Below are 27,497 nucleotides of genomic sequence, written 5' to 3'. Positions count from 1 at the left end.
GAATCTGAAGGGGAGCAGAGATGACGGACACCTGAATGTGCTGTGTAACTTCACTTGTCGTCGCCTGTGCGTCTTCAGAGTGGTGTGGTGTGAAATAACAAGACTTGGACCTGACCTCTTAAGAGGGGCATCTCCCGTCTGCTCGTCCACGTAGTCCTGCTTGAGCTCCTCGGGGACGTCGCTGTCGCTGTCGTAATCCTGGTAAACGCTCTTCTCCAGCTCGTCTGACTCATACTTGAGAAATGGGGGAAACAGAGGTCGTGGAAAAATGGTCAACGTGCCAGTGCTGGAGAAGAAATGCAGTTCAGATGAAGTGTGAAAAAAAAAAGAAAGAATCCGATGCCCTGGGGAAATTGTGTCCGATAACGCACTTAAATGAAAGATCCAGATTATGAACCAAACAAACTGAAAGATGGCTACTGAAGCAGAAAAAGGGTGTAAGGCGTTCATCTTTTGGTCCTGGTGGCTGCACAACCATAAAACTATTTGGCTTTCGGGGGGGAAAAAGCAGAAAATTCATTCACCTCTCAAGAGAGTTCAGGTAAAGGTAAAGCCCTGGAATAAGATTTTTCTTTGTCCTTAACTGAAGGTTCGGGCAACACAACAGTCATATAGAAAGGATTACAAGCTTAAGAGTAAAGCCCAGCAAAGGCTGAGCTAAACCTCATATGTTAGACAGAGCAATATTGCTTTTGATGTTGAGCCTAAGCAGAAAATATATCCATGTAAAAAATATATATATATGGGTGATGTGTCAGGGTGGCGTGTATCTTTGTGAAGAACAGGGCGACTGACTTACTTCTGTAATCCTAATACAATATGATATTTATCGATTCTTCTGTTCAACAACACATTAGGAGCCACTGTTTGGGTTCTTTGTCATACAATTTTACACATTATGTGTTATCACATTTGTCAGGCTCGTAGAATTGTGGTTCTTCTTGTTTTTCCATTTCCTTGTTTACGTTTTCACCTGTGTCCGTTTGTTTGTAAGCAAAAATCTGCAAAAACTACTGGATAGATTTCCACCAAACCTGGCAGAGTGATGCAGTATGTGTCAAGGAAGAACCCATTACATTTTGGTAGGGTCGGTTCCAGGGAATTAGTTTTTCACTTTTTTGTAACATTGTGAGAAAGGATGTTTTTTGTATTCTGAAAATGTCTCAAGAAATAATGCAGGGATCTGTATGCAAATAATCAGACATCTGTAGAGTGATAATATCAATGAACAAGTGAAATTTGGTGCGGATCCAAATATTGATTCCGATTTTATGAATCCTAATGTTTTGGGGGTGAGCCACATTCAGTTACTGTATGGTCTATCAGAGGGGGAGACTGGGATCGAACCCCCGGCCCTCTGATTAGTAAATGACTCAACCTCCTGAGCCACAGCTGCCCCTATGACTACTTTAAGTAGGTGAACAAGTAAGAAGCCAGCGCTCCCTCTCCAAGTGGAGCTGGCCTGCTCTTCTGGTTTAAAGATGCAGCTGAACGAAGTGTACTGAAAGATGTACGGCAAAACAATCTCTCTTCTCTGTCAATTATGTATGGCGCCAAAGTGGCTCGGCTCGTAGCTTAACCGGACAACATAGGTTGCATGCAAAACTGAAAGGCCCCATACTGAGCAGCGAAGCACTTCTGTCTCTCTCGGAAGATGAAGTGCTGCCTATTTTAAATTGAACACAAAGCACCGCAGAAAATGTGTTTCTAAGAAATAAAAAGGTTTCCAGTATTGACAGGCTTGGTGATAACTACTGCACTAAAATAGAGGGACCAGGGATAATTGCTTTACCGGGAGAAAATTATAGAATGCTGATGGGTGAAAAAAAGAAATCACAGAAAAATGACTTCTACATTATTACATTCAGCTCTTCTCTCTGGGTTATCATTGGTCCTGCAGTGTAGATGCTCACAGATTGATTTTGTATTTAACGGCTTATATAATGTGTCAGGCGATGCATCAAACTGCCATAATAATAATGGCGGGTTCTGCACTGCTGGCCTTACACTGTTAATAAGAGGCTGCCGTGGCCCGGCTGATGACAGCTCCAGGTCTGTTGTAAACCACTTAATGACTCGCAGTCATTACGCCGCAGTTCATCAAAGAGTTTTATAAACTTGTCTCTTTGTTAACTTGTTTGGTTTGTTTGTTTTAACCTCAACAGGTTTCCTTGTATGTTAGACGTGGGTGAGAGGGTGGACAGTATCTGATTAACTCATATGATGTGCCGACAGTCAACATAAGTTACATTTACAGTGTATGAGGGGAAGTGAATGAAGAAAACTACCACAACAAAGTCTATTAAGCAAACGCCAACTTACTCCGTTGGATGCCAGCACATCCTCTGTCTCCTCCTCTTTCTCCTCGATGTGCATCTCAAACGGGTTCCCCTCCTGGAGGTACTCCTGGAAGAGTGACAGCTCTTCCTGGGCCGGTGTGCTCGAGGACGCGGCCTGTTTGCTCGGGGAGACGGACGGCGAGCGACACTGGCCCATGAACTTAAACTCCTGGAGCGGAGAAGATGGGACAGAGAGACACTTTGAAGGACAACAGATGTAGGCGTGCATTTGGTGAAGATGAGACACACAATGGAGAAAAGAGGTTTTGTATTTAATTGAAAATAATATATAATTTTACCATTTAAAAAAAGAGCCTCTGTTTTATCAAACATACTAGCTCATAAAAACGTAATAATATTAAAGTAAAATAGAATGGCACTAAGTAGAGCCCATCAAACCGCTGAGCCCCAACAGTCCCCTAATGAAACCACATTTAACTTCACTAGATCCTGATTATTAGATCTGCACCAAATTTCATACTATCATTAATATCAGTCCCCATAATATGCCTGATTGTTTTTTAATCAAGAACCATGAATTTTTCTCTGAGAAATCAAGGATCCAATCTCACAAAGTTTAAGAAAGTGGAAAAAAAATGTTAATGGCTTCTTCCTCTCCCGCCTCTTGGTTTTTATGCCTCCACCAAACAGTCGTCGGGCAAAAAAAATTTCATATAAGAATTTAAGTGTCTGTTTTGGAGGGAAATTTTAATAATAAGCGTTCAAGACTCAAACAAACACATATTTGCGGTCATGGTAACCTTTGGCATTTGAACACCAAATTTCAGTCAGTTCAACATCCGAGTTTAAATGAAAGTTTGCACTGAATCTGAAGAAATTCCCTCAACGTCTTCCCTTTCCTTCCCCACAACAACGGGATGGACGATGGATGTACAACCTGAAAACCTAATGCCTCCAGATATATCTGTTGTCTGCGTGGAGGCGTACGAATATTAGTATTACACTCACAACCAAAGTCAGTGTCCTGAGGGAACGTCTGTGACAAACTGCTGCACATTTCAGCAGTCAAAAAAAAACTTCAAGTTTAAATAATCTTGTTACAGCGAAGCATTACATTGCCTGTTTACCATAAAGTGATGCAGACAAACAACATTTGCACGCCACTTATTCTGAAGATTCTTTTGCATGTGCATTTGTTGCACTGTGTATCGGAGCGAGATGCATGAAAATGAGAAAACAGACTCTTGACTCTAACTCCATTTGTCTTTCTGATATTTCTTTCCCTTCTTCTATGTGAAGTGAACTGAACATGTTGATCCTTTCTTTAAATTGCTTACAGAATTCCTCTGTTATAAATGTTATGTACCTAAAACATTTTTCTTGGTATTTGCACCTGATCTACTCTGCTGTTCAAGTTATTATTTTTTTATTATTATTTAACTATAGCTCATGACTGTGGAGGGAAAACCCCTGTAATAAAAGCCGTGAAGGAATAACGTGCAGTAAAAGTCCCGCCTCCTTTCTTGCTGCCTCACTGATGTGATTCTTACTCACATGGAGCTGGGCGATGTTGAAGTTCGACTTGACAGGACAAAGTTCCCACGTCTCATTCTCCAGAAACATCCTTAGTTCTTCCAGTCGTGCCCTGAGGAGACAGACGAAGGTCAAGAGGACAAGAGGAAGAGGAAGAGGAAGAGGAAGAAACGGAAAGAGGAGGAGAAAGAGTCAACATCTGTCCATTGGTGACCTTATGCCATTTTATACAATTATCCAGCTTCCATTCTGAGATTTCTGATTAAATTTGCTGACAAAAACACAACCTGCAAAGGTCACTGGTACACATGGAAAAGAATAAAGAACATGTGCATGTGTGTGTGCGTGCATGTTTACATTTGTTTGTGTGTGTGTGTGTGTGTGTGTGTGTGTGTGTGTGTGTGTGTGTGTGTGTGTGTGTGTGTGTGTGTGTGTGTGTGCAAGTGTGTGCGTGTGTGTGTGTGTGTGTGTGTGTGTGTGTGTGTGCGTCACATGTTTCCATGTTAACTGTGATCACAGCATGTGACAGCCTCCCTTGTGTCCACCTGCTCGGGTCAGTATCAGGTCTTTGTGTGTGAAATGTCAGAGCAGTGTTGACTTCAAACACCACAGCACCCACTATCACCTGACTTAAAGCAGTTTGAAGTATGACATGTAAAGGAATGTGGAAGAGGCGAGAGACTGAAAACTCCTGGTTGACTTCAAAATACATTAGTTTACAAAATGCTTATTTAACTAGTCCCCACGTCTATATTCCTCCAATATAATGCATTGATAATTCCAAGACTAAATAAAAGAGAAAATGAGATCACGAGTGGAAAATCTGTTAGATATTAATCATGGCTGAGCCCTGACAAGCCCTGTCATCCTGTTCTTTGCACCCGCAGGCCAACAACAACACAACCACCCTGATGAATGAGTGTGTTTCTGCAGGCCGCCCGCAGACAAAAACAGGCATCACACAGTCAAAGGTCACTGATGTGTTTCTCTGACGATGACAACCTGCTGGAAAACGAATCACAGCTAATGCAAAGGAGATGCACACTGGAATCCTCCTGCGCACGGATGCAGATGTGCATGTGTGTGCGTGAGACGGGGTTAAAAATGTGCCTTCTTCTTCTCTCTGTGTGGGTTTGTTAAGTCGTAGGACATTTTCACACCTGACCGTTCAGATCATGGTTGATATCTTTATTACATTGTTTAAATTTGATCTGTTTAGTTTCACATTGTAATTTATGGAGAGCACTTAAGACTTTTTTCTATGACATTCAAACGTCCTGTAGTCATCTAGGTGACTGCGTCTACCTATACTTGACATTGATTGGTTTGTAGACAGGCGTATGTCTGACGTTGGCGTGGGTAGTAGTCCTTTCAAAATGAAAGGAGAAAATTAATGAAGGGGCTCAGTTCATATATTTTCTTGCCACTGTAATATCATTAGGGTGTTTATACCAGCATCATCAACGTCAATAGTTGGAACCAAAGATTGTGATCAATCCTGCAGTCTGGGAAACTCTGTTCCTGGGTAAATCAATGAGGCTTCCACTTCTTTTCTTCTTGTATTGATTAATGTCTCAACATCCTGCAATTAGAACGAATGTCTGAAAAAAACATTTTCACATTGAAAATGAACTGTGGTCATGGTTAAATTTAATCCCGACTGATGCCGCCTCTTTTAGTCAGATAAAACTTTGGTTCATCATGGTCCAAGGCACCTTTCACACCTGTTATTTTGTCTCAGACTAAACTGAAAAGTCATGACATTATCCTGTGTTTAACTTTGGAGGGATTTTTTTCTTTGTGGATCTCTTGTTGGACGTCTTGTGCTTATCGGACTTCAGTGTTGTTGCCCTCATATGCATCTGGTGGAATTTAGTTTTTTCTATTTTGTGCATTTTTAATCACCACCTGTTTTACTTTGTTACTTAGACTTGTTTCTCATTTCAGTGCACTTCACTTCTCGTTTTTGTCTGGTTTGCCTTCATTGTTGATTACCTGCCCTGGCTTTATTAGTTTTAACTGTGTCTTGTGTTCATTTAACTGCCAACCCGTTTATCGAACTGTAACTCATTATAAAGACTTAATTCAAAATCAATTTAATTAAATAAATTAAAGAGGAATTCAGTCCACATGTTTCAAAAATTTGCCGGAAGCTCCAGACCAAACAAAGTAGGCGTGAAAGTGCCCTTACTCTCTTTTTCAGTTTCCTACTGATAACCCCTCCAGCCTTTGCCCCTGTGTTTCGCTCCTTTTCCATTTTCTATAATAAGGATGAAGTTTATAATCTCTCTGATATTTAATCATCCTACTAATAATTCTTGACAGGTAATCACAATCACTGATCAATGCAAATCACCTCTGATGATGAGTTGCTGTCTCGTGTGACAGCATACATATTCATGTGGCTGGCGAGTTTGGGGTATGTAATCAAGATGTAAATGTGATTCCAGCTCAGTGAGTGTTATCATGTAATTACACGTCTATCCCGAGGAGGGTTGCGCTCGGCGTGGAGCCCGTTAGCGGCAGCCAATGGTTGCACTTGTGTGCGAAAGTTTCTGTCAAGCGATGACAACCTGCTGTTCGAAAAGCTGCTCCACTTACAATCATCTCACTACTTTCTTTCAGGAATATCGGGGCGGCTGTGCATGTCACATCCATCCACAGCGTGTCTAATTGTCCACACATAATCAATCCCATCAGTTAAGAGAATGAACAGAGACGACTTCTTATTGTCACACGATCAAGTAGATGCGATGGAAACACCTCGTACCTGTGGTAGTTTTTGAAGTAGTTGACGCTCTGGCGTTTGATTGACTCCTGCAGGACCTCGGACTTGCTGCCGCAGAACTCCTCACCCACCTGCATCAACCTGAAAGAGGGGGTGGAAGAGAATAAACGGTGACGGAGACAAAAGTGAATGAAGGAGATGAAGAGGGAAGATGTACAACAGAGGGATTTGTCCAGACAATGGTTGTATTCTTTATGAATAAATAAAGATAATATGAACACACACAATTACACAATAACAATAAGAAAACTGTCCTATATTTTATAGTGTGTGTGGCCTTGACGTTTTCAATAATCTCTTTGTCACTGACAGCAAGAACAAACTGGATCACTATCACCAGGACATAGGGCATGGAGTAAGAAACAACACATCGTAGGGAGCATGGCAGGCAACTGCTTGGGGCCCCGAGCGGAGAGGGGGCCCTGCCCCAGAGAACGGCTTGTTTGTCCACAACAACAATTTTGTGAGAACCCCTTGTGTTATATGACTATATATAATACTATATTTTTATACTTCTTCTGTAAGTGGTCAATGTTTTAGCTCATCAGTGTGAACTCCAACATAGAGTGAAGCTGAGTAGTGCACAGCCTGAACACAGTTTAACGCAAATTACTAGTTAAGGTAGTTAATATATATAATAAGTGTTTGCTACTGGCTACTGACATAATAACCTCAGTTTTTTTTTAACATGTAAGCAAAGCAAATAAAAGCTTTTGACTGGGCATGGGAAAATATATACATATGTGTTTGTTTGTACATGTTTGTATCATATGAGTTGGTGAATTAGTAAGTGACTGAGCACATGAGTACTGTGAGAAACAAGTAAAGTCAAAAAAGAGAGAGACTGCACGTACTTGCTGATGACGTCCAGTACCACTATGAAATCATCATATTTGAAGTTGGACATGTCCGTGCCCAGGATGTAGGCCTTCACTTTCAACTGGACATCCTGAGGAGAGAGATGAGAGGGACATGGTTGATTTGTGGACATTTTGATAAAGACAATATATAAGTAAAGAAAAAAACAGAAGACACTAGACGACTTTGAAAAGAGAGACAGACGGAGAAAGGGGGAGGCAGACTACAAACCTGCCAGATCCGTGTCAGACCGTGCTCCAGTTTCTTCTTCACGTAGCTGCGGTCCACAACCAACTCATCAGACTTTGCTGCTGCTGCACCATCTAGAAATATTCAAACAAAAGTGATTAGGAGACCGTCTTCTTGTCCATTTCATTTAGTTATTGTTTTTGCTCTGCTCTTTCTGCATGAGACCAATTACCTCATAAACTGACTTCAGAGGACAAAAGAATGGATGCAAATACAGACCGGACCCCAAATAAAAGTCGAACTAGATTGGGACTCAGTAGAGCACATACCTCCGCCAAGGCCCAAAAGTCTCCTTGCTCCTTGCACAAACTCATAAATAATAGTCCCAAAAAATGTCAGATTTCTTTTTTAAATCCAGGTCCAAGAATTAGAGTCTGGAAGTCAGTGAACATGAAAAAGAAAGTCCTTTATTGGATTAGAGAAAGTGAAAAATAAATGCTGGAGCCACCCCTTTATTTATGTAATGGGTTATTCCGTGGCCCACGTCCCAACCTTCCTCCAAATTTCGTGGAAATCTGTTTTTTTGCTTTTGTGTAATCATTCTGACAAACCAACCAACAAAAACATTTAAAAAGACTATTATAGGTGCAGTCTATTATGAACAGGGAAATGTGGTGTAGCTGATCATCAGATCTGACCAGGTTACTGTCAGTAGTCCATTAGTGTCAGTTTGACCATGCCTGAATGTTTGCTGGAGGGATGATAGAGAGAACGACTGACAGTGACCTAAGACCAGTCGGGCTGGTAAAGACAAATGGCCGTTGAATGAGCTGTTTGATTCCTCAGACAGTCGGACAATGACACCAACATTTTCAGCGAACACGGTTCCTCCTCCATCATCCGCTCACTATCCCTTTATTTATGTTCTTCTCTCTCACCGATCACTCAGATAGAGTAGCATGTGGTGCACATATTGCAGAGGCTACCGTGTCATCGGAGCTGCTATACTTTCCTTTAGCAGAAAATTGCTTCAATCAATCTCAAGCTGCTCGCCCTGTTTGAAATGGATTTCTGGGGAAAGCCAGAAACACAGAGCCAGTGAGTCAACGAGCAGGTGGCGGCGAGTCCCACATTAAATCCCATTAATGTGCTGAGAATACAGATAAAACTGTGCTGATGGATTACCCCACTGGTTAATATTTATGCTTGTTTAAGGTTTGTCTCTCTTTTGTTACTGCTCATTTTATTTATCAAAAGCTAATTTAAAAAAACAAATGTCACAGTTTTTATATTAAGTGTAAAACATTAAAAAAGTGCAGTGATATTTCAGTTCTGAATATTACTGGACTGAACATTTTACAGAAAAAAAAAAAAACAATAAAACCATGAAAAAGACGACTGAATATTAGGGCCATAATCAGAGATTTTGAAAATAATGTTATAATATTGTGAGGGTTAAGATATAATTCAATGAGAAAGAGTCATAATATAATAAGAAATAAACTGCAATTTAATAAGAACATATCAAATTACAAGACTAAAGTCACAGTTTAATGAAAAAAAAAGAAAAAAAACTGTTGGAAATAAGCAGCAAGGAGAACTCACACCAGAGTTCCACTTCCTCTGGATCCTAAATGTTGAACCAATCTCATCGTTTCTTGAGAAATTCCAGAAATCACATACAGATGTAACCAATCATAACTTTGAAGTTGACCATTGCCAAATATTATATTAGAAATTAGACACAGTTTTCCTTGCACAATATTTTCATGATCCTGGTACTTGCTATAATGTGGTGCTGATGAGCCAAAAGACTATTTTGCTATTTGTGATACACAACTTAACAAGATGCACATTTTAACAGTGAAGATCCTCTGATATCCCCCCTCTAAAATGATACAGCCTTAAATTATGACATTATTTTTGCAATATTACTCATAATAGATACAAGGTGAACACTACAAGTCTTTTATAAGAGTTCTTTCTTCTTTACTTCTGGTAAAAAAAAAGTATTCTTCTACGAATGGAAAAGGCAAACCGACAAACGTGGCAAATCCATCTTCATGTGCTCCAATCACTGGAAGAGGCACAGATTATTGATGAGAAAGACATTCAGGGGACAAGAATTTCCAAGACTTCAGGCTTTGGTGTGAGAGCACCGAGGGGAAAAACGTAAATATGTCACTGAGAGAAAACGTGCGAGTCTTGTGTTTGCAATCACACTACCCTTCATTAACTATTAAACCAGATGATGTTGGACAGAGAAAACAAGGGAGACAGGCATGAATCACTCGGGGTGTTTTTCTTATTCTGTAGGCGTGAGTTGACAAGTTGAAAAGACCTAAAGCTTTAACAATGCAAACACATAATTTAGCTCAGCTTGACTCGAGTGTGTCTGAGCTGCAGTCAAAACGGAGCCACGGTGCTCCGGACCTGCTGGGAGAACGGCGGGAGGATCTCGTGCCCTGTTGTGGCGCTGGGGGTGTTTTCATAATGACATGCCGGAACAACAAGCAAGACATAAAAAATATATTTTTTAAGAACAAACATTATGCCCACACACAGAGATATATCTAATCCTATCAATATGATGACAGAGTGTATGGAGGAAAGACGGAGCAGGGACAGACGAGAAAAGGCTCCAGAAGCAAGATGCCGAGTGAGAGTCTGAACCTAAAGACACTAAACATAATGAAAAGTGAAATTTTGAAAAATATTGGTGATAGAAAGGAGTGAGCTTCCCAGACCTCTGGAGCTCAGTCTGTGCTGCTTGAGGCTAACAGACTACATTAGGTGCTACAAGCAAATCTCTGACCCCACTGTCAACAGTCAGGTTGCAACATGGGTAATGTAGGCAACAAAGTTTTGAGTGGGATGAATTGGATTTTATCTTTGGTCAGTGGATCCTTTATTTTTTTGTGATTGTGATTTTGTGACAATAATGAAGGAATGCAGTGCAAAATGTTCACACATGGGCTCCCTCAGACGATATCCAGACATCTTTCTGGAGGGCTGCCAGTTCCACAAAGTGTCCAAAGCAACTGACTAGGACATTTTCGTTCTCACACACAACCCCTCTATAAAATTTTCTGGATTTCAGTTAATGTCTAAAAGCAGCTCCTGAGAAACAGCAGAGCTCAGTCCTGTGCTGACCATAAAAGGTTTTCCTCTTCCACTCTTCCTTTTTGATCAGTCTGCATGCACACCAGCACTTACTAACACATCACTGTGTTAACCATACGCTGAAGCATACAATTAGCAGCACAAAGGATCTGCTGAGCCTCACTATGGATTCTGACAGAAGACCCAGTCCACCAAATGAGAGAAAAATCCTCAGGACGGAATTCATGTTAAACTGCAGTGGATTGGAGCAGTGGGTTTCCCTCATAGAGAGAGATTACACCATCCCTTTCATTTTCTACATCAATCTTCATCACTTGCATCTCTTGCAAATCAAATTATTAATCTGGCACTATTTTCTACATCAAGAAATAAATATTAAAGGCCAAATACAAGCTCTGTTGCCATCTCCAGCAGTTGGACACCTCCATTAAAACTTAATCAAGTCATGAACCCTGTCATGAAAAATATCACAGGCTATTTTAACACCACATATTGACTTGAGATGGTCAAGTGTCTTATCTCTGGGGTAACGAAAAAAAATAAACATTATTATTATTTTAAAAAACAGCCGTTTTGAGCACTAGACCAGTGAGTTTATTGGTGAACACGAAGATACCAATTTCACAACATTCTGGCGAGCAGGAACACATCTGCAGCGAGCTATTAGGGATGTTTATCTTCTCCTGCCACCAACTGATTGTGATCATCCCACTCAGAAATGGATGGGACAGTGATACATGATATGAAATATTCTTTGTCATTCACCTCAGATTCTCTTTTTACTTGATGCATTTTAAATGCACAGACACACAGCTGTCGTGTCACAGCCACGACTAGTCATGGTTTCTAATGATGACATTGGGGCGGTGTTTAATAAAACGTGTATGGGAATTTAATGAATACGCTGGTAGATTTCAAACCCCGTCCTCAGGAGTAATATGTTTGTTATTTGAGTCAATAATAGGGACAGAAGTGAAAACAGTTGTGTCATTCACTAAAAGACAGAAGGACAGACAGGCTGGGAGATGGTGACGTGGCAGTTTTCATAAGTTGGTTTCATTTCCTGAGTACAAGGACAGTAGTGAGAGTGACACAGCAATCACGTGTACGAGTTGCAGGCTTCAATGGAAACGCTGCTCATTCACTTTCAATGTGGTGATGTCATACGTTGCCGAAATGTATTGTAAAGTAAAGTAAGACAGAATAAATGACAACGAAAAATTGTAAACGTCTTGATTCTCAGGTAGGTTCTGGAGTTATGATAAGTGTCTTTTTCTATGATTTCTAAGTGTATATATGGGCATTTATTGTTTATGTACATTGGACATAATGATAATGTTGGAAAGTTGAACTACCACTGAATCTAAAGATATGTGCATAATGTCTACATGGTCGAATTAGAATATATAATGACTGAACATTTAAAATATATGAAATAAACAAATTATTTGAATCATTTGATGATTAGTCCTAACATAAGTACAGTACTTTTCCATCAACAACTTCCTCCTCATTAACTCCCTGTTGTTGTCAGAGCAGTTTGTGTCAGTGCTGTCTCCCACCGTTGACCCAGTGAGGGCGGCGACAGCCTCCCCAGGTTAACTACTTGGAAAGCATTTATAATGGTTATTAAAAAGTGCTACTGCAGAGAGGGAGGAAAAGATAAATAATAGGGAGCATCCTTTGCCAACCCGTAGGTGGTGGCCGGTATTCGACCTTTGGTGGCATTGTGGGTAACGGAGTTCTTAATGACTCACGACAAACGCCTACAGGAGCCCTAGCTCCCCGCTTGTATCAAACTATGACTCATACAAGAGCAGCCCGTGCATGATTTAGCATAAATTTTTTAAAGTTTATCAAGAGAAGTCAGAACACAACTTTTGGTTTCTGAAATGAAAGCAGATGAAGCAGTGAAGGGAAGATTAAGAATTTAAAAAAGAAAGTAAAAGAGAAAGTCAGTAATAAAGCAGCAATGATGACACTGACAGTTTATAAATTAAAACACTTTCTTTGGAAACCTGCTCTACAAAGTTAGGGCAACACAGATTCTAATCACAGAGGATTAAACACACCCCACCTGACAAGACGTACACTTTTTATGCTATGTTTTCATCTCTGTCTGTTGTTGTTGGTTGGAATTAGTTTTTTGTTTGTAGCAACATTACAGAAAAACAACCAAACTAATTTCTACAAAACTTGGTGGAAGGATGTAATATGGGTCATGGAAGAACCCTTTAAATTTAGGTTCCGATCCGAAGGCGGATCCAACAGTGCGAGGGGAGTTTTGCGAGGCGTTTTTCAACATTTTGTCAGAGATTAATTCATGGATCTTGATAAAAGAATCTGACCTGTTTAGGAAAGAGATATCTATCAGATGAGCGTGTGAAATTGCTGCAGCTTGATTGAATTTAAGGGGACTGTTGGACCGTGGTTGAGGAACTGTATGCACTCTACTCAGTTCCATTGTTGTTTATTCAGGGATGATTTGGTGCATTCTGAGCATATATATTCATATATAAATATTTTGAAACAATATGAATATGTGTTTAAAAATGTGGTCGCTGTAATATGTAGATTAAACTGTATATCTTAGTTCCCACCTGAAAGCCCTTTAACAGAGATGTGTTTGAAGGTATTGTATTTTCAGCTACGTGTGATCTATAAGCAGGTTGGAAATACTGAGAAATCCATTAGATTAGATGCCATGTTGACTCAGCAGTAGGGAGGTATGCATGAATAAAAAACATAATGAAATGAATCAATCAAAAATAAAACCAATTACAGTATGTTCAGTGAGAGGCTAGTAACACATAGGTTACTCCACATAGCAGGTCCCCTGGTTTAGTTTGTAAGTATGTTACTAGTGAACATTAATGATGTGTGAAGGCCAATTCTCACCGTAAGCTTTGAAAACTGATGGTTTTCTTTATCATATCAGAGCAGACAGCCTCCACAGATTCCAGTGCTATTTTGCATGGTTCATGCCCCCGTATGAACATGTAACAGATACACAACCGGTCATGGTTATTTACCCTCAAATGCTGACACGCACACACGTGCACACACACACAGCGACCCCTGCACCTGACGGCCATCAGGGCTGATCCAACATGACGGGGTGTGTGCTTCAGGAGCAAATCCGTTTTGTCGGCTCGGGGTTTGAACCTGGCCTGTTTCACCTCCTGAAACAACCTTTGCTTTCATCAAGTGGCCAGATTAATTAGTGATACGTTACACTGACCGGCTCAATATATCAAGAGGCCACAGCCCTAAATTTAACGGGGATGCTCTTTTTTCTTCGTTAATGAGGGTGTGTGTGTGTGTGTGTGTGTGTGTGTGTGTGTGTGTGTGTGTGTGTGTGTGTGTGTGTGTGTGTGTGTGTGTGTGTGTGTGTGTGTGTGTGTGTGTGTGTGTGTGTGTGTGTGTGTGTGTGTGTGTGTGTCAGCAGAAAGAGGGGGGAGTGAGTGATCTTCAGGAGGGGAGACCGCTAAGACCCTGATGGCCTCCGGTGTGAGATGGAGGTCACTGTAGCTGCAAAAAATTCTTCGACAAATAAGACAACGCTTGTACAGTAAATCACTACTCTGATGGACCCTCCCCACACACACACACAGACATTACAATAAAGACAGAAAGGTGAAAGCCAGGGTCGGGGACACCTTTGCACAGAGGTGACAGCCAATCAAATAGTGAGATAATAGATGGGCCTCGTGAAAGGAAACGTGGTGTGTGTCCTTTCCCCTGCGAGGAGGGTACTGTCACAGAACATGCAGGACCTCCTTGAAACCTCCTCCACTCATCTAATGAATTCAGTACAGTATGGGAAAATGAAATTAGCCATCTTCCAATAGGCTGCAGGAAGACACAAGCTAATATGAGGGTGTATGACAAGACAAATGATCAAAAACAGTGACGAAGTGAAAAATCCACCATGGCCTCCTTTCTTACACCGGTAAGAAATACAACTGGGAGCAGAGCTTACTGCTAAACCACAAAGTATGTATTGCCTTGACAACAGAGCTTCTTGCGACTGATGTTTTCACATCTGGCGGCAGACTGGAGGGGCAGCGACAAACGCAAGACGGATCCAGACATAAGCTTCGGGTTTTGGACAGATGTGGCGTGCTGTTCTTTATGGACTGTAATTTGAGCGAATTCTCCAGTGGAGGAGTTATCGTCACAAAATGTAGCAAATAAAAGCGAATTATTTTCTGAAAGGATAAAAACAGGTCGAGATGACATTGGAAAGTGAACAAGGTCACTGAAGACACTATAAATTGAATATTATAAATGAGAAAGGACCTATTATCACTTTATTCTCAGCGTTTTTTGTCAAATTATTCAGTATTAATAGCTACAGCCCTGTGTCTGTTACTATGGAAACATAAGAAACTCAAAGTCACACGGACACGTTTCCATAAGAAAAAAAATACATCAATCATGGTTCATCAAATGTGCATATATTTATCTAGGGTCACACTAATCCAACAATGTAAATTCAATAATGTGTACATATCATTTATATTCATGTAATTAGCACAGACTGTTTAACCCAATCTAAATGTGATAACGCGGCACAAATTCAACACATACACAACACTGTGTTATCAGTGCGTTGTATCCTAGAGCTGCAACAGTAAACAGACAATGCACGTCCCTGTGTGCACTTGCAGCGGTTTTCAGGGATTATTCTGCTACTGACCTGCTCCACGACCCGCACGCTGAAACAGAACTTACAGCGAGCGCTCACAAACATGTGCCACTTCAGAATCCGCACCTCGACACCGAGCGCTGCGCTGAAGCACCGGCACAGATTCCATTCCCTCTTCTCTATCCACACAGCGAGGTGAGCTTTAAAGCTGATTATCTCACTGTATATCGAAATCAAACACCCGGGAGAGAGTGGCACTCAGGGTGTGTGGAGAAAGCTGACCCCATTTTCACCGAGTTATTGTCGACTGAAACTGTGAAATACCTTTTTTTTTTATTCAGCTGAGGGTATAAGGAGCAGATTTGGCGATTTTTTGAGTAAGATTAAATGAAAAACGAGAGAGAGAAAATAGGTGAGAAAGAGATTTGGAGAGTGAAAATGAAAAAGAGAAGGAAAGTACAGAACTGATTTGCACCAGACTTTATTTAAAAGGATGGAGCAGGGGCTACAGAAGAACCCATACAATTGTGTAGCAGATCACGTTAAAGATCAGGGATCCACCATTGTGAGAGCATTGTTTTACATTTTCGTTAATTTCTCAGGAAATAATATTTAGATTTTGAGGTAAAAATCTGACTTGGATTGTTTATTTAGTTCTGAATCCTCGACTGTGCATAAAGATGGACGACGCAGTTATACAGCAGAAAAAATAAGCGAAAATATCCCTTTTGAAACATCTGGAACCAGAGTCTGCCCGGTTGATTGTGGTGTGGAGCTGCTGTATCAAGGTCTTGTAGATACATATGCACGACCAATCACATGTCAGTCTCGGCTGTCAATCATGATGTCTCACACTGTTTTTTCTTTTTCGTATCAAATTACGAATTAAAACCAGACTTACCCCCAAAAAATTTTAATTTCAGCAAACATCATTGTGATAATAGCTACCTATAATGTCAGAAACCATCTTAAAGAAAGTTTATTTGACATGTACTTTGGTCGATGTCCCATCCACAAATATGGAGGAGGCGGGGTTTATGACCTCTACTGTGGCCAGCCACTAGGGGGCAATCAAGACAATTTGGCTTCACTTTGAGGAGCCGTCATGTCGTCTAACTTAATTTCTGTGTCCTGAATCTGCAGTTGCACCCACATAAGATGCTGCTGAACATAAATGAATCCAGAAAAAGTACCAGGACCATTCGATATGATTCAAGTCTCATACCTGGAGCTGGTGCGGCCTCCTGCTTGTCTTGCTCCTCATGCCACTGCATGGTGCGGTGGTAGCTCAGCATCACCTCCCACAATGCCTTGCACAGATCTGTCAGGCAGGGGATGTAGCTGTCCGGGGTGATGTGCTGCCGACAAAGAAGGGATGAAATCTAGGGTCACTGCTGTTCTTCTTAAAAACCCTAATATCATCTGTATGACAGTATTTCTGTATCATATGTTACATGTCCTTTTATTCACCCAAAGTAAAAATGGAACATTTCACAGTCATGGACACAGCGCTGGACTACTTTCTCTAAATTGATCAGCTGTCCTCCACATTACATCTAATTAAAGCTCCTCATCCAAGGACACTGAGTTGGAAAACATCAATTCTCTGTCATAGGAAAGGCTTTCATCTCATGTAGGAGCTAATTAATGTAAGAACAGATTAAAATGAGGACGTTATTAAGCTGCTGCCTCACTAATACACACCATAGATTTAAAAATAGCTCAGATGTGCACATTAGGTGGGCTATTCTCCTGTACCACAACTTTTAATATCATCTGAGACAAAAAAACATTATTTTCGCAGTCAAGAGCTATTTACGCTAAAGGACATTAATACAATGCACGATTGCCATAGTAACAGCACTTGTTCATAAACTCATATATGACTTTTTATATTGCAGTGTAGATGGAAGTGCTTTATTCAATCAGTATCTGAGCATCAGAAAGTTTTACATCAGCTATGATATGATGATCAGGCCCTGAGGTGAGTCACTGCTTTCATAAAGTTACAACTTTTAATATAGCTGCAAATATTGAGACACTGAGACATGTAGAACAGAGGATTTTTAAGTATTAATTAACAAATAGAATGTTAGAATAATCTATAAAAGACGATAAAGTTCTGACGGTGAAATTATCTTATGTAATAATGTGACACAGGAGAATACACAAGTCATATATATATAATAAATATTTGTCTACCTAAATACAATGGCATTGACTAAGTGACTTTATCCATAGAATACCCACAAGCCCTTGTGCACAAACGAGTCTAAAGGATAACACAAGCTGCAAAACACACCTGCATCTACCACATGACATCTGATTCTGAGCTGTAAGGAGGACGACCGGCCTGTAAAAATGTTTGTGTGTGTTAAATTCAAATCTGGCCCACCTACGAGAAGTGCAGCTGGCACAATACTGGCCACTGCCGCGGTTCAAGGCTCCACAGAACAACTCGTCTTCTCAGCAAGTTCACAGACAAATTAATCACTGCCACATGAGACTGCAAATGAGTGTTTGCCGAACCCTGCTACCTTTCACATAAAGCATCGTGGATTGCACACCCCTGGCCTCGTATACTGGTGGATGCTGAGAGAGAAAGTGGTGCAAGAGTCCCACTGTGCAAAGAGCAATCTTGTAATAAACAGATTCTGAATGTTAATATTCAGAATCTGACCGAAATGCTTCCGCTTTATAATTTATGTGCATTCATATGCAGACAGCTCTTAGTAGAGATTAGTCAAAATGTCATCTCGACATAAAATAGAGTTTGTGTGGAGAAATGTTCAACCCCTGTGATTAAAGTAACGGATTGTAGTCCCACTAGTTCCTAAGCTTGGATATCCACTGTCTAAACGGGAAGCCCTAAAATATTGGCCGTGTCCCTCAGAGGCTAATTTGCCGTCAGATGATAGCCGATGGGCTCCGAGATTGTGCAAACACTGACATGAGTTATGTCCCACTCCTCCTTCTGGCTGCTTCCTCTGGCACATCCGACTGAGCCTGAGTGACAAACCGGCGCTTCGAGAGACTCCAGGAGGCGCTGTCGATGACAGAGCTGCTGCCTGAGGCTTCGAATTTGCACAATAGGTTTGGATCCACTATTGTTAGAGATGATTTAGTACACTAAAAGTGAAATGATGTTAATTCCATCAGTCACCGAGGATATTCATAACAACATAACAAAGTCTGTTCTCTCCAAGCACCTTAGTTACAATCAAACTTAAGAGGTTTATATCTTGCTGCTGCAATGGACATTAATCACTGTTTTCTTTCCCTTTAAGAATGTTTCTGTAATCACAAGAATTCAACAACAAAACAACAAACTGTGGTGAATACAACGTTTAACTGATTATACAGCTGCTGGATTCTCTGTAGTTACGGGTAGAGGCAGGACTGTGGCATGGATGGCACCTGCAGGATGTGCAGTCTGGTAGGCAGAGTGTTTCAGACGTGTGTGTTGACTGAGGGAAGATTGCATTACCTAAGAATGGCAGCGAGTATAAGCACCATTAAAGCCATCAACCCCACAAACCTCGGAAAGAAACACCGCAGCCGAGCCGCTGGAACACATTTCGAAAAATCACCTTTATTTGACTCTCTGTTGGTTCAATATGTTTCGACACAACTTACTGTGTTCAGAACTAAGAAGACAACTTAGACGTTACTGTATATAGTTAGAATATATAGGGATCCTTTCTACATGGATATTAAAAATATATTTTTATAACAAAATAAATAAAAGACATCAAATATATCAAAGAATGTTTAACTCAAGACACCAGGGACGATAATCTTGATGAATCGTCAAGGTGCATCATCATGTTCAGCCAAAGTACAGAGACCATATCAGGTATGAATGTCATTAGTCTAGTAAATCTACGAGTGCCAAAGATCCAACCTTGAGCATGACAGAACTGTGTAGTCGTTATAATTTCCATGTCCACTCACAGATAATAATTAACCAGTGGAGTTTACACAAGGTCCAACCAGAAAAGAGCTAAACATGGCTGAGGTAAATACAGGCTCCAGCACCACATAGGTCAGAAAGGTAAGTTAATGAACCGGTTCTGACAACACCAGGCTTACATTCGACATTCCCTGTTCTCCACCAGCCAACCATATCACAGCAGCATGTTGCCAGGCAACTGGGGTGAGGGGAGATAATGCGGGGGGTAAGAAGTGTGTGTGTGTGTGTGTGTGTGTGTGTGTGTGTGTGTGTGTGTGTGTGTGTGTGTGTGTGTGTGTGTGTGTGTGTGTGTGTGTGTGTGTGGGTAAAGATCTTAAGTAGGTTTGACGAGAAGTAACCTCAGGTACGCCAACACAGAACTGTCTTTTTTTGTGTGTAGGTATGTTTGCATAGGTTAAATGCTACAACTGCCATAACTGGGTGCAAGATCAAACCTGCAAACATTTTTTGTTTTTACTGAAACCAACCAAGTCTTTCTCCACCAGTACAGTGATGACAGCTTGAGGGTGGCAAGCTCAGGGTCTGTTGAACTCCAGCCATTTGCTTTACTGATTATAGTTACAGATCATTATATACATAACATACAGCAAGTGTCAGGGGGTTCTGACTCGACAAAGCGCTGAGTGCATTTTTTCAGTCGTGTTTGGGCGTTAGGAGAAGTGTGCATGAGACAAATGTCACACGTAAAAGAGATGAGTAAGAAACTGCAGGTCCTCTTCATTTAGCTGATTCACTTTCTTTCAGAACAGACAGTTACACCCCCACCTCCTTTAACAGAAGCATAAATACACAGGTTAACCTGCAAGAGACCAAGAACTCAGTCACCAAACTATAATCCAGCTGTGCCAGCAAAGCACAGTACACTCTGCTGAAGAGGGATTTCTCTCCTAGTCTGACACATGCACACAAACAATTCGGTGAAATTGTGAAAATAGTGTGAAAACATGAATCAGTTTTTGCAGAAGAATTATTTTTACCAGCATGAGCAAAGTGAAATGTCCAGTTTAATATTGGAGGGAAGTGCACAGACTCAAAAATAGGTATAGGCAGTTCTATGCGAACCTGATCTGAACATTTATATTTTAAATGCCTTTGTTTTTGCAGGTTCCCTCACACTTTTGCTTGAACCAAAGAATTAATCTAAAATTGCCCTTGGAATAATATTATTGGAATTAGATCTTATATTGTTCCTTTGGAAAACAAAACATTATCTGCTGCAGTTCTGTAGCTCAGGCAGCACTCAAACCTCTTGAGGCTCATTTATACTGCTTTTACGTTGAAAAAGATATGTCATGATATTTCATGATATTTTCCAAGTAAATTTGCATAGCAGGTACAATGAGTTGAGGATGACACTTTTCATAATTTTACGTTATTAAATCTTGAACATTTAGCATAAATTGAGGCTTAACTGGTTATTTTGTCTAAGACCATATCTGACAAAGCAATAGAGTGTGTGTGTTTTTTTTGATAGCTCAATATTTAGCAAAGTTTTTATGTAGATGGTATGGTTCTATTCCCGGACTTAAAATCAGATCAGATATCAAACAGGTATTTGACGATGGAACATATTTTTGATCATCTGCTCACTGTTTTATGTTGCCCCAACTTTACCTGCAGCTCCCCACAGACCTGGCATGCACCACAACAATGTAGAGACATTTTACACCACAGATTCCACGCAAAACATATTATCAGTTATCTAATTATTCCTCTGGAGTGAAAAAAAATACTGTTTCGCAAGAGTAAAGGAAAAACTGCAGATGAGGCTGTGATACTGCTGAACATAAAAAAGCAACAATCTCTGCATCCTCTCCGCAGCCTCAGTAAATGCTCCATCCTTCCGATGCACAGCAGCACTAAAGGTCAGCCTATATCAAAATAATGGAACAGTGCACAATGGAGAGTGGGATGGAGCAGTGCGGGTTACTGATGAGCAGCTGTTAGATATCATTATCAGGGTGATTTCGCTCGTATCACCAGAGCTAATGGCTTTTTACAACATTGGTAAAAAAAATTATCTGAACTAAAAAGGTTAAGTCCCACTGACAGTTTTCTACAGACAACAAAGTTTATCACGACCCAATTAAATTAATTTGTGAAGCGTCGGCCGGCAGCACAGTGTTCGGTCGCAGTCACCTCCTCTCCCACGATTCTGGGAGCAAACTCTGCTCTTTTCCACGAGGAGAGAAATCAGACAGACCAGGGGATTGATAAGGAGAGCGGCTCGCCAATAATGATGAGGTGTTGATGTAAAATTAATAAGACCCCTTCACAATCCGCACTGACCTTTCCGAGTGTTCCCTGCACTCTTGAATTTTAAGTCGCGTAACTAAGAGGCAAGTTCAGAGGGTTTAAAAGTGTCTCTAAAATTAGCATAACCTTTATTTATCGGGGGAACAACAACCCAAAAAAGTTTGCTCTTCTCCGCAAACAGAGTTTAGCGCCCCGCAGCTTTAACACATCGTCAGCCGCCGCCGCCGCCGCCGCAGGTGAGGGGTTCGACGTTCGCGTTGTTCAAGAGAGAGCTCACATCAACAAGATTTGTGGAGAGAGCAGAGCCGAGCTGATTTCCCCAGCTGGCCCACTGATGTACAACCGAATTTGTCACAGGTACATTTTTTTAAACACAAGACAGGGAGACCTCGGAAACAAATCCATGAGTGCATCTATCTACAGTATGCTGCAAATATCACAACCAGCCGCAGAGAGGGGAAAGTGGAGGATGATTCAAACTCATGAATCACAGGAAGTACTTTTCAAGCTCATCTCCATATTTTTAGCAGCTCCTCACATCCACTCCAGTCCAGAGTATGTACCACATAAGCTACAAAGAAATTTACATCACATGGGTACTTCAGAGAGCTCTCATAGTGGCAATTTAAAGGGAGGCACATGAAGAACAAGTAACCACAACACTTGATCTCCACATAGAAGATACAGATCAACTGCATGTGGGTGTTCAGGCACATCTTTCATATGTGTGTGTTTGTGTGCGTGTGTGTGTGTGCGTTTTGTCCCATCAATCTCCATCATCAGCCAAGAGTTGGACGACACAATCCATCTATCTTAAGTATGCAAGACTGTTTGTACAAGATACATGTGTTTGTATTTGTGGTACGAATGGGTTCATCCAGGCAACACGTTAGGTTGACAGCATATCTATCAACCACACGCAAACATTAGGATGTGTCTGTCACTAATGCACAGATGCATGCACGGAGTAATTCAGAGGATCTATGGGACAGATTTCCACTACGCTAACTGAGATAATTACTCAGACTACAGAGAGACAGCTTTCGTTTAAGCTTCTCCATCACAATTTGCTACTATGGACTCCACCAGCTGCTGGGACTCTTTGGACAGAACTTTTGCAAACATTGTTTTTAAAATTCTTTTTTGATCAGGTTGTTTGATATAGTTCCCTAAATGTTGGTCTTTGACTTTTTGTTGCACAGTCAGAGTCGTTGTAAACAGGCAAGAATGATTTCTATGTGAAGGAACACTTTGTTGTTTATGTGATTTTGTTTTCATTTAAGTGAATTACTCCCAGACAATCTCACAGTAATAATTCTATAATATATATATATAGTGCTGTCAGACACCTATATTATTATGACTTAAATATTATACATTTACCACGGAAATATAAATAAAGAATTACACAATACTGGCACGAATAGCTTGACCCCTATAGCTATGGTCATAAGCATTCAAGAGGAAACTGGTATCACTGTCAAGACTCCTGTAGCACAATATGTTCTATAGGTGCCACTGTTTGGACTCATTTATAGCCACACTGTGCGCTGCAGTAAATTGCATTATTCATAAAAACAGCCAGCTGCTTGTCTAAAACTAAAAAGCTAAACTTCCATGCAAGCAAGTTTCCACCTCACAACTGTGTGGACAAATCTTCTTCAAAGTAGCAAGTTGGAAAGAATCAGCATTTCCTACCAGACTAACTTTCTACTGAGGTAGAACAACATGCATAAAAAGAAAAAGACACAGGGGGGAAGACGAGATGAGGAGGGAAGTGAGGGGATGTACTGTAGCATAAAGGTGAGAGGTAAAGAGCAGGGCACTGTGGATATGAGCACAGCGGGCAATGTCCCTGTTAAAAGTAGTGAAGTCACAACAGTCAGGGAAAAGTATAACTGAGGGTCAGGGAGGGAAAAAACTATACAACAGCTGACATATAAGGAGAGAGTGTAAAATAACCTTTACCTGTAATTCTATATACACTTCCACACTGTGGGTCAGATTGTAACACAGTCACTGAGGAAGGACAAACCACTTCCAGCAAGTCCGTGATGAGTGGACCAAGTTATGGCTCACTGGGCATGCAAATCTGATTTATATAATACCTGAGGCAGGAGCTACAGTACAGTTCTCACTTCCCTTTGTCTCAATCACGCTCTCCACCTCTCATTTATTCGCCAGACATCACCATAAACTCCCAAACATGTTTTGGGGTTTCCAAGAGGAAAAAAACGTGACTGCGTCCAGAGTGACAGAGAAATGTAAACAGACGACAGCGTGGAGCTGTTTGTGCTTCTTTCCCAGAGAATATACCGTGTGGTAGGGGAGGGAGGTGCACTGATGTCATAGTCATCACTGGAGTGACAGTGCACGACATGTAATGTGCAATACCTTCATCCCTTCATCGTCAAATGCTCAGTTGTGGTCAAAAATACTTGTCCTTATCCATCAATATGAAGGTGGTGCATTTTGTGGTTTTCACTGCACTGACTAAAGAAGTGTTTCGTCTTCACACTGGAATCCATCCAAGTGTGAACTGAATCTTTTCTGGAAGAATTTCATCACCCCAAGACACAAACACACACACACACACACACACACACTCATCTCCTCACCGTGCACAGGTCCTTGTATTGCATCTTCTGGAACTTGGTGTCAGCGTTGCCAGCACACAGCTCCACGTATCCCAGCACCACTTGGAACACAGTGTTGTGGATGGCCTGGGTGAAGTGCATGTGCAGCTGGTCCATAGCGGTCTGCAGAGTGAGAGAGAGAGAGAAAGAGAGCCAAACACACTGTTGTGAAAACCATTACATCAAGATGTCACTGCCATCAGCCAACGAGGATCTGTGGAAAAGGGAACCAGCAGGGAAATTGCAAATCAGACGTCTCCGAGACGCATACTGTGTGCTTGGTATTTTGGAATTACTTGCAGACATATTTTGTTAGCTACACAAGATGGGATGATTGAAAACGAGGATAGCTGTCTGCCCTGGGAACTGCAGAGTTCACATCCAAGGAAAAAAAAACTGTGTCTTCAGTTTCCATGATTCACATCACAGCTCAGTTTGATGTGGAAATGTCACTAATGAGATGAGTCTTCTAAGACCTTTTTAATACCACTTGAATTGAAATTTAAGCCCAAACTTGTGATGGAAATACACAACTAAAGTGAAAATACACTTGTCCCAAATAAACTCATTTATGTCCGCTAGACATTGTGTTCAACCGTTATGTTCTCTGTCTCTTTATTGAGGACCAAAACCAAAACAATGAGCTGAAAGAGGCTAAAATTCAACTGACAGAAACCGAACTCATTACCAAAAATGACCCTCATCACATAACACGTTGCCGTTTTACCCATAACAATTCTGATAAGAACAGCCTTAAATATTCCAACTTATCAATCGCACGACCGACTTTCTTCCATCTCTACAATAGGAATTTAAATGATTCTAACTTTTTCATTAATCATTAAAAATCTGGGATTTCAGTAACCCCAAGAACTGCTCTTAACCACCATTTCACAAAAAAACATCCACACTACAATCTTGCTCCACTCACTGTGCTCTGTGTGTGTCCCCAACTTGAGTCTGTTATCACTTATTCTCTTTTAAAGTCTTAAAAGCATTTACCATCACTTCTGTTTTGCAGCTCCCACCCACAGTCTTGCTTTGGGGACGCTGGTGAATTGAGGACAGTATTGAGCAAAGCCCTGCAAGTGATGGATGTTGTAGTGCAATTAGATTTTCTCACTAAAAGCTCAAACTCTTGCACCCCCCATCTATACTGCCACAAAAGCAAATAAAAAAATGTTTCCCTTCTTTCTGAGAGAGTTTCACTTAATCTATCCAAAAAACACCATGAAAATCACAAAGTACACAAGAATAAGAGGCAATAATCGCAAACGTCATAATATCAATAATAGTTAATATTTATAATAATAAGGATTTTAGTAATGTGTCCAGCTGATTAGTATATAAGCAGGTAATAAGAGTGAGGCCTGGTCTACACTACTGCTGATACTAAAGATTAGATCAGAGATACTTCACCCTTTTTTTTGTAAAAAGTTCCGTCCAGAAGCTCACTAAACTAAGTTCTACACTTTCTATACCTAACCCGAAGGCTTTTGTAAGAATCATCATTTGCGTGACTTAAAACGCAGTTTGCGTGTGGATGAAAGGCTCAAATGCAAGGAAAAGGTTTGTTTTGCTAAATGTACGAATTAGTGTGGACAGGGTGTGCTCGGCTAGAGACCATTGAGGAGAAAAATAAAAAACAATTATCCGAGTTGGAATGATTCTGGGCGTGCTGATTACGCCTAGGATGACATAGTTCATTCAAGTACCCATTTGTGTGTGTGTGTGTGTATGGCACCAAAGACAAGCTGCAGTGAAAGCTACGATAAAGAGACAGAACTTGGCTAAATGAGGGAAACACAGATGCACAGAGAACAGAACAGAGTCAGTCAGGGCGCAAAAGAGAGAAAAAAAGAGGGAGTAAGATGAGAGGAAAAACAAAGCACTTAAGGGGCAATGCCAACAGCCGGGCAGCAACGGCGCCCTCGTTTGCTTTTGAGTCTGAAAACGCTCATTATCACAGCAATAACAAACACATTATGCCTTTTCAGTAAGCTCGATGATTCTCCACATCAAGGTTAGTGTCAAGAGGCACATGGCATATTCTTTACCATCACCACTGGCTCTCAAGTTGTGAATGGCAATGACGTACAATGTTGGCTGTTGTGCGGTTGCCAGGATTGTAAACAAGGGCAGTGACACGTTGATTTAACAAGTTAACACCAACATCTTGATTTCCCGTTTCCACTATAACCACAGGCGTTATACGGGAGGAGAGAAACCACCTTATATAAGAGAAAGTCGAACAACAGGACGTTTGCAGTGAGTGAAGACAACAAGCAGACCCATCACATTCTGTTGTGTTAAGTCGTTCGCCGTGACCCCGTAGCCGAGTCAAACCACTGACCTGTGTCTTGCCCAGGAGCGTGTAGGCCAGCTGGACCTTGGTGTAGTGCGAAACATCGAAGTGCTTACACGTCTTCGACAGGGCGACATCAAGCTGCTCCTGGAGCCAGAAACAGGAAGATGACAGAGGGGGGAAATAAGAGAGAGGGATTATTAACGTTAAGACCAGGGATTTATACACATATGTATAGCTACCACACAAGGCCAAGGGAAGGGAATTGAATACGTGTGTGTGTGTGTGTGTGTGTGTGTGTGTGTGTGTGTGTGTGTGTGTGTGTGTGTGTGTGTGTGTGTGTGTGTGTGTGTGTGTGTGTGTGTGTGTGTGTGTGTGTGTGTGTGTGTGTGTGTGTGTGTGTTACAAAGGTCAGAGAGAGGTAAGAAAGACAGGTTTGTAGGAGTTAGGAAGTAGAAGGATGTGTGGAAACCTTGACACATTAATCTGAGCTCAGAGAGCAAAGCGCTGACAAAGGCCAAGTGATCAAACACCTTGAATCAGTGAGTGTTTTCTCACGCCTGCACATAAGCATAATGACGACAATGATGACAGCGGACGTGACAAACTACATGGTAAATAGTCAGTGATGTAATGTAGAGGCAGATTCAGGAATTTTCCTTCTTTAACATTGCATTTTTCAATGTCTTTACAAATTTCCCAGGAAATAATTCATTGATCTTGATGAAAGAAAATCTGACACGTTTAGGGAACTGATATCTATGAGTGTGTGAAATTTGGTGCAGCTTGATTGAAGTTAAGGGGACTGTTGGGCCATGGCAGTGGTGTGAGCTCTAACTTGAGAGCTATTTCAGTATTATAATGAGACTATGGGATTTTAATGGT

General features: G+C 41.0%; 1 protein-coding gene across 2 annotated transcripts in view; it reads right to left on the bottom strand.

Annotated features, from left to right (window-relative positions):
- The window catches only part of vps50 (VPS50 EARP/GARPII complex subunit), a 103,701-nt gene that overhangs the window by 38,410 nt on the left and 37,794 nt on the right, over positions 1-27,497 (bottom strand). For both annotated transcript variants that reach the window (XM_035182776.2, XM_035182777.2), the window contains exons 11-19: positions 26,661-26,759; positions 24,290-24,430; positions 16,668-16,800; positions 7,711-7,802; positions 7,476-7,570; positions 6,604-6,702; positions 3,855-3,945; positions 2,323-2,508; positions 116-234 (exon numbers count right to left, since the gene is read on the bottom strand). In XM_035182776.2, coding sequence (XP_035038667.1) covers positions 116-234; positions 2,323-2,508; positions 3,855-3,945; positions 6,604-6,702; positions 7,476-7,570; positions 7,711-7,802; positions 16,668-16,800; positions 24,290-24,430; positions 26,661-26,759 — 1,055 coding nt within the window. The remainder of the gene's footprint in view (positions 1-115; positions 235-2,322; positions 2,509-3,854; positions 3,946-6,603; positions 6,703-7,475; positions 7,571-7,710; positions 7,803-16,667; positions 16,801-24,289; positions 24,431-26,660; positions 26,760-27,497) is intronic.

This window comes from Hippoglossus stenolepis, chromosome 17 (assembly GCF_022539355.2).
Source record: "Hippoglossus stenolepis isolate QCI-W04-F060 chromosome 17, HSTE1.2, whole genome shotgun sequence".
Classification (NCBI taxonomy): Eukaryota; Metazoa; Chordata; class Actinopteri; order Pleuronectiformes; family Pleuronectidae; genus Hippoglossus; species Hippoglossus stenolepis.
The sequence above is the reverse complement of the archived record's forward strand: the minus strand, read 5'-3'. Positions and strand labels throughout refer to the sequence as shown.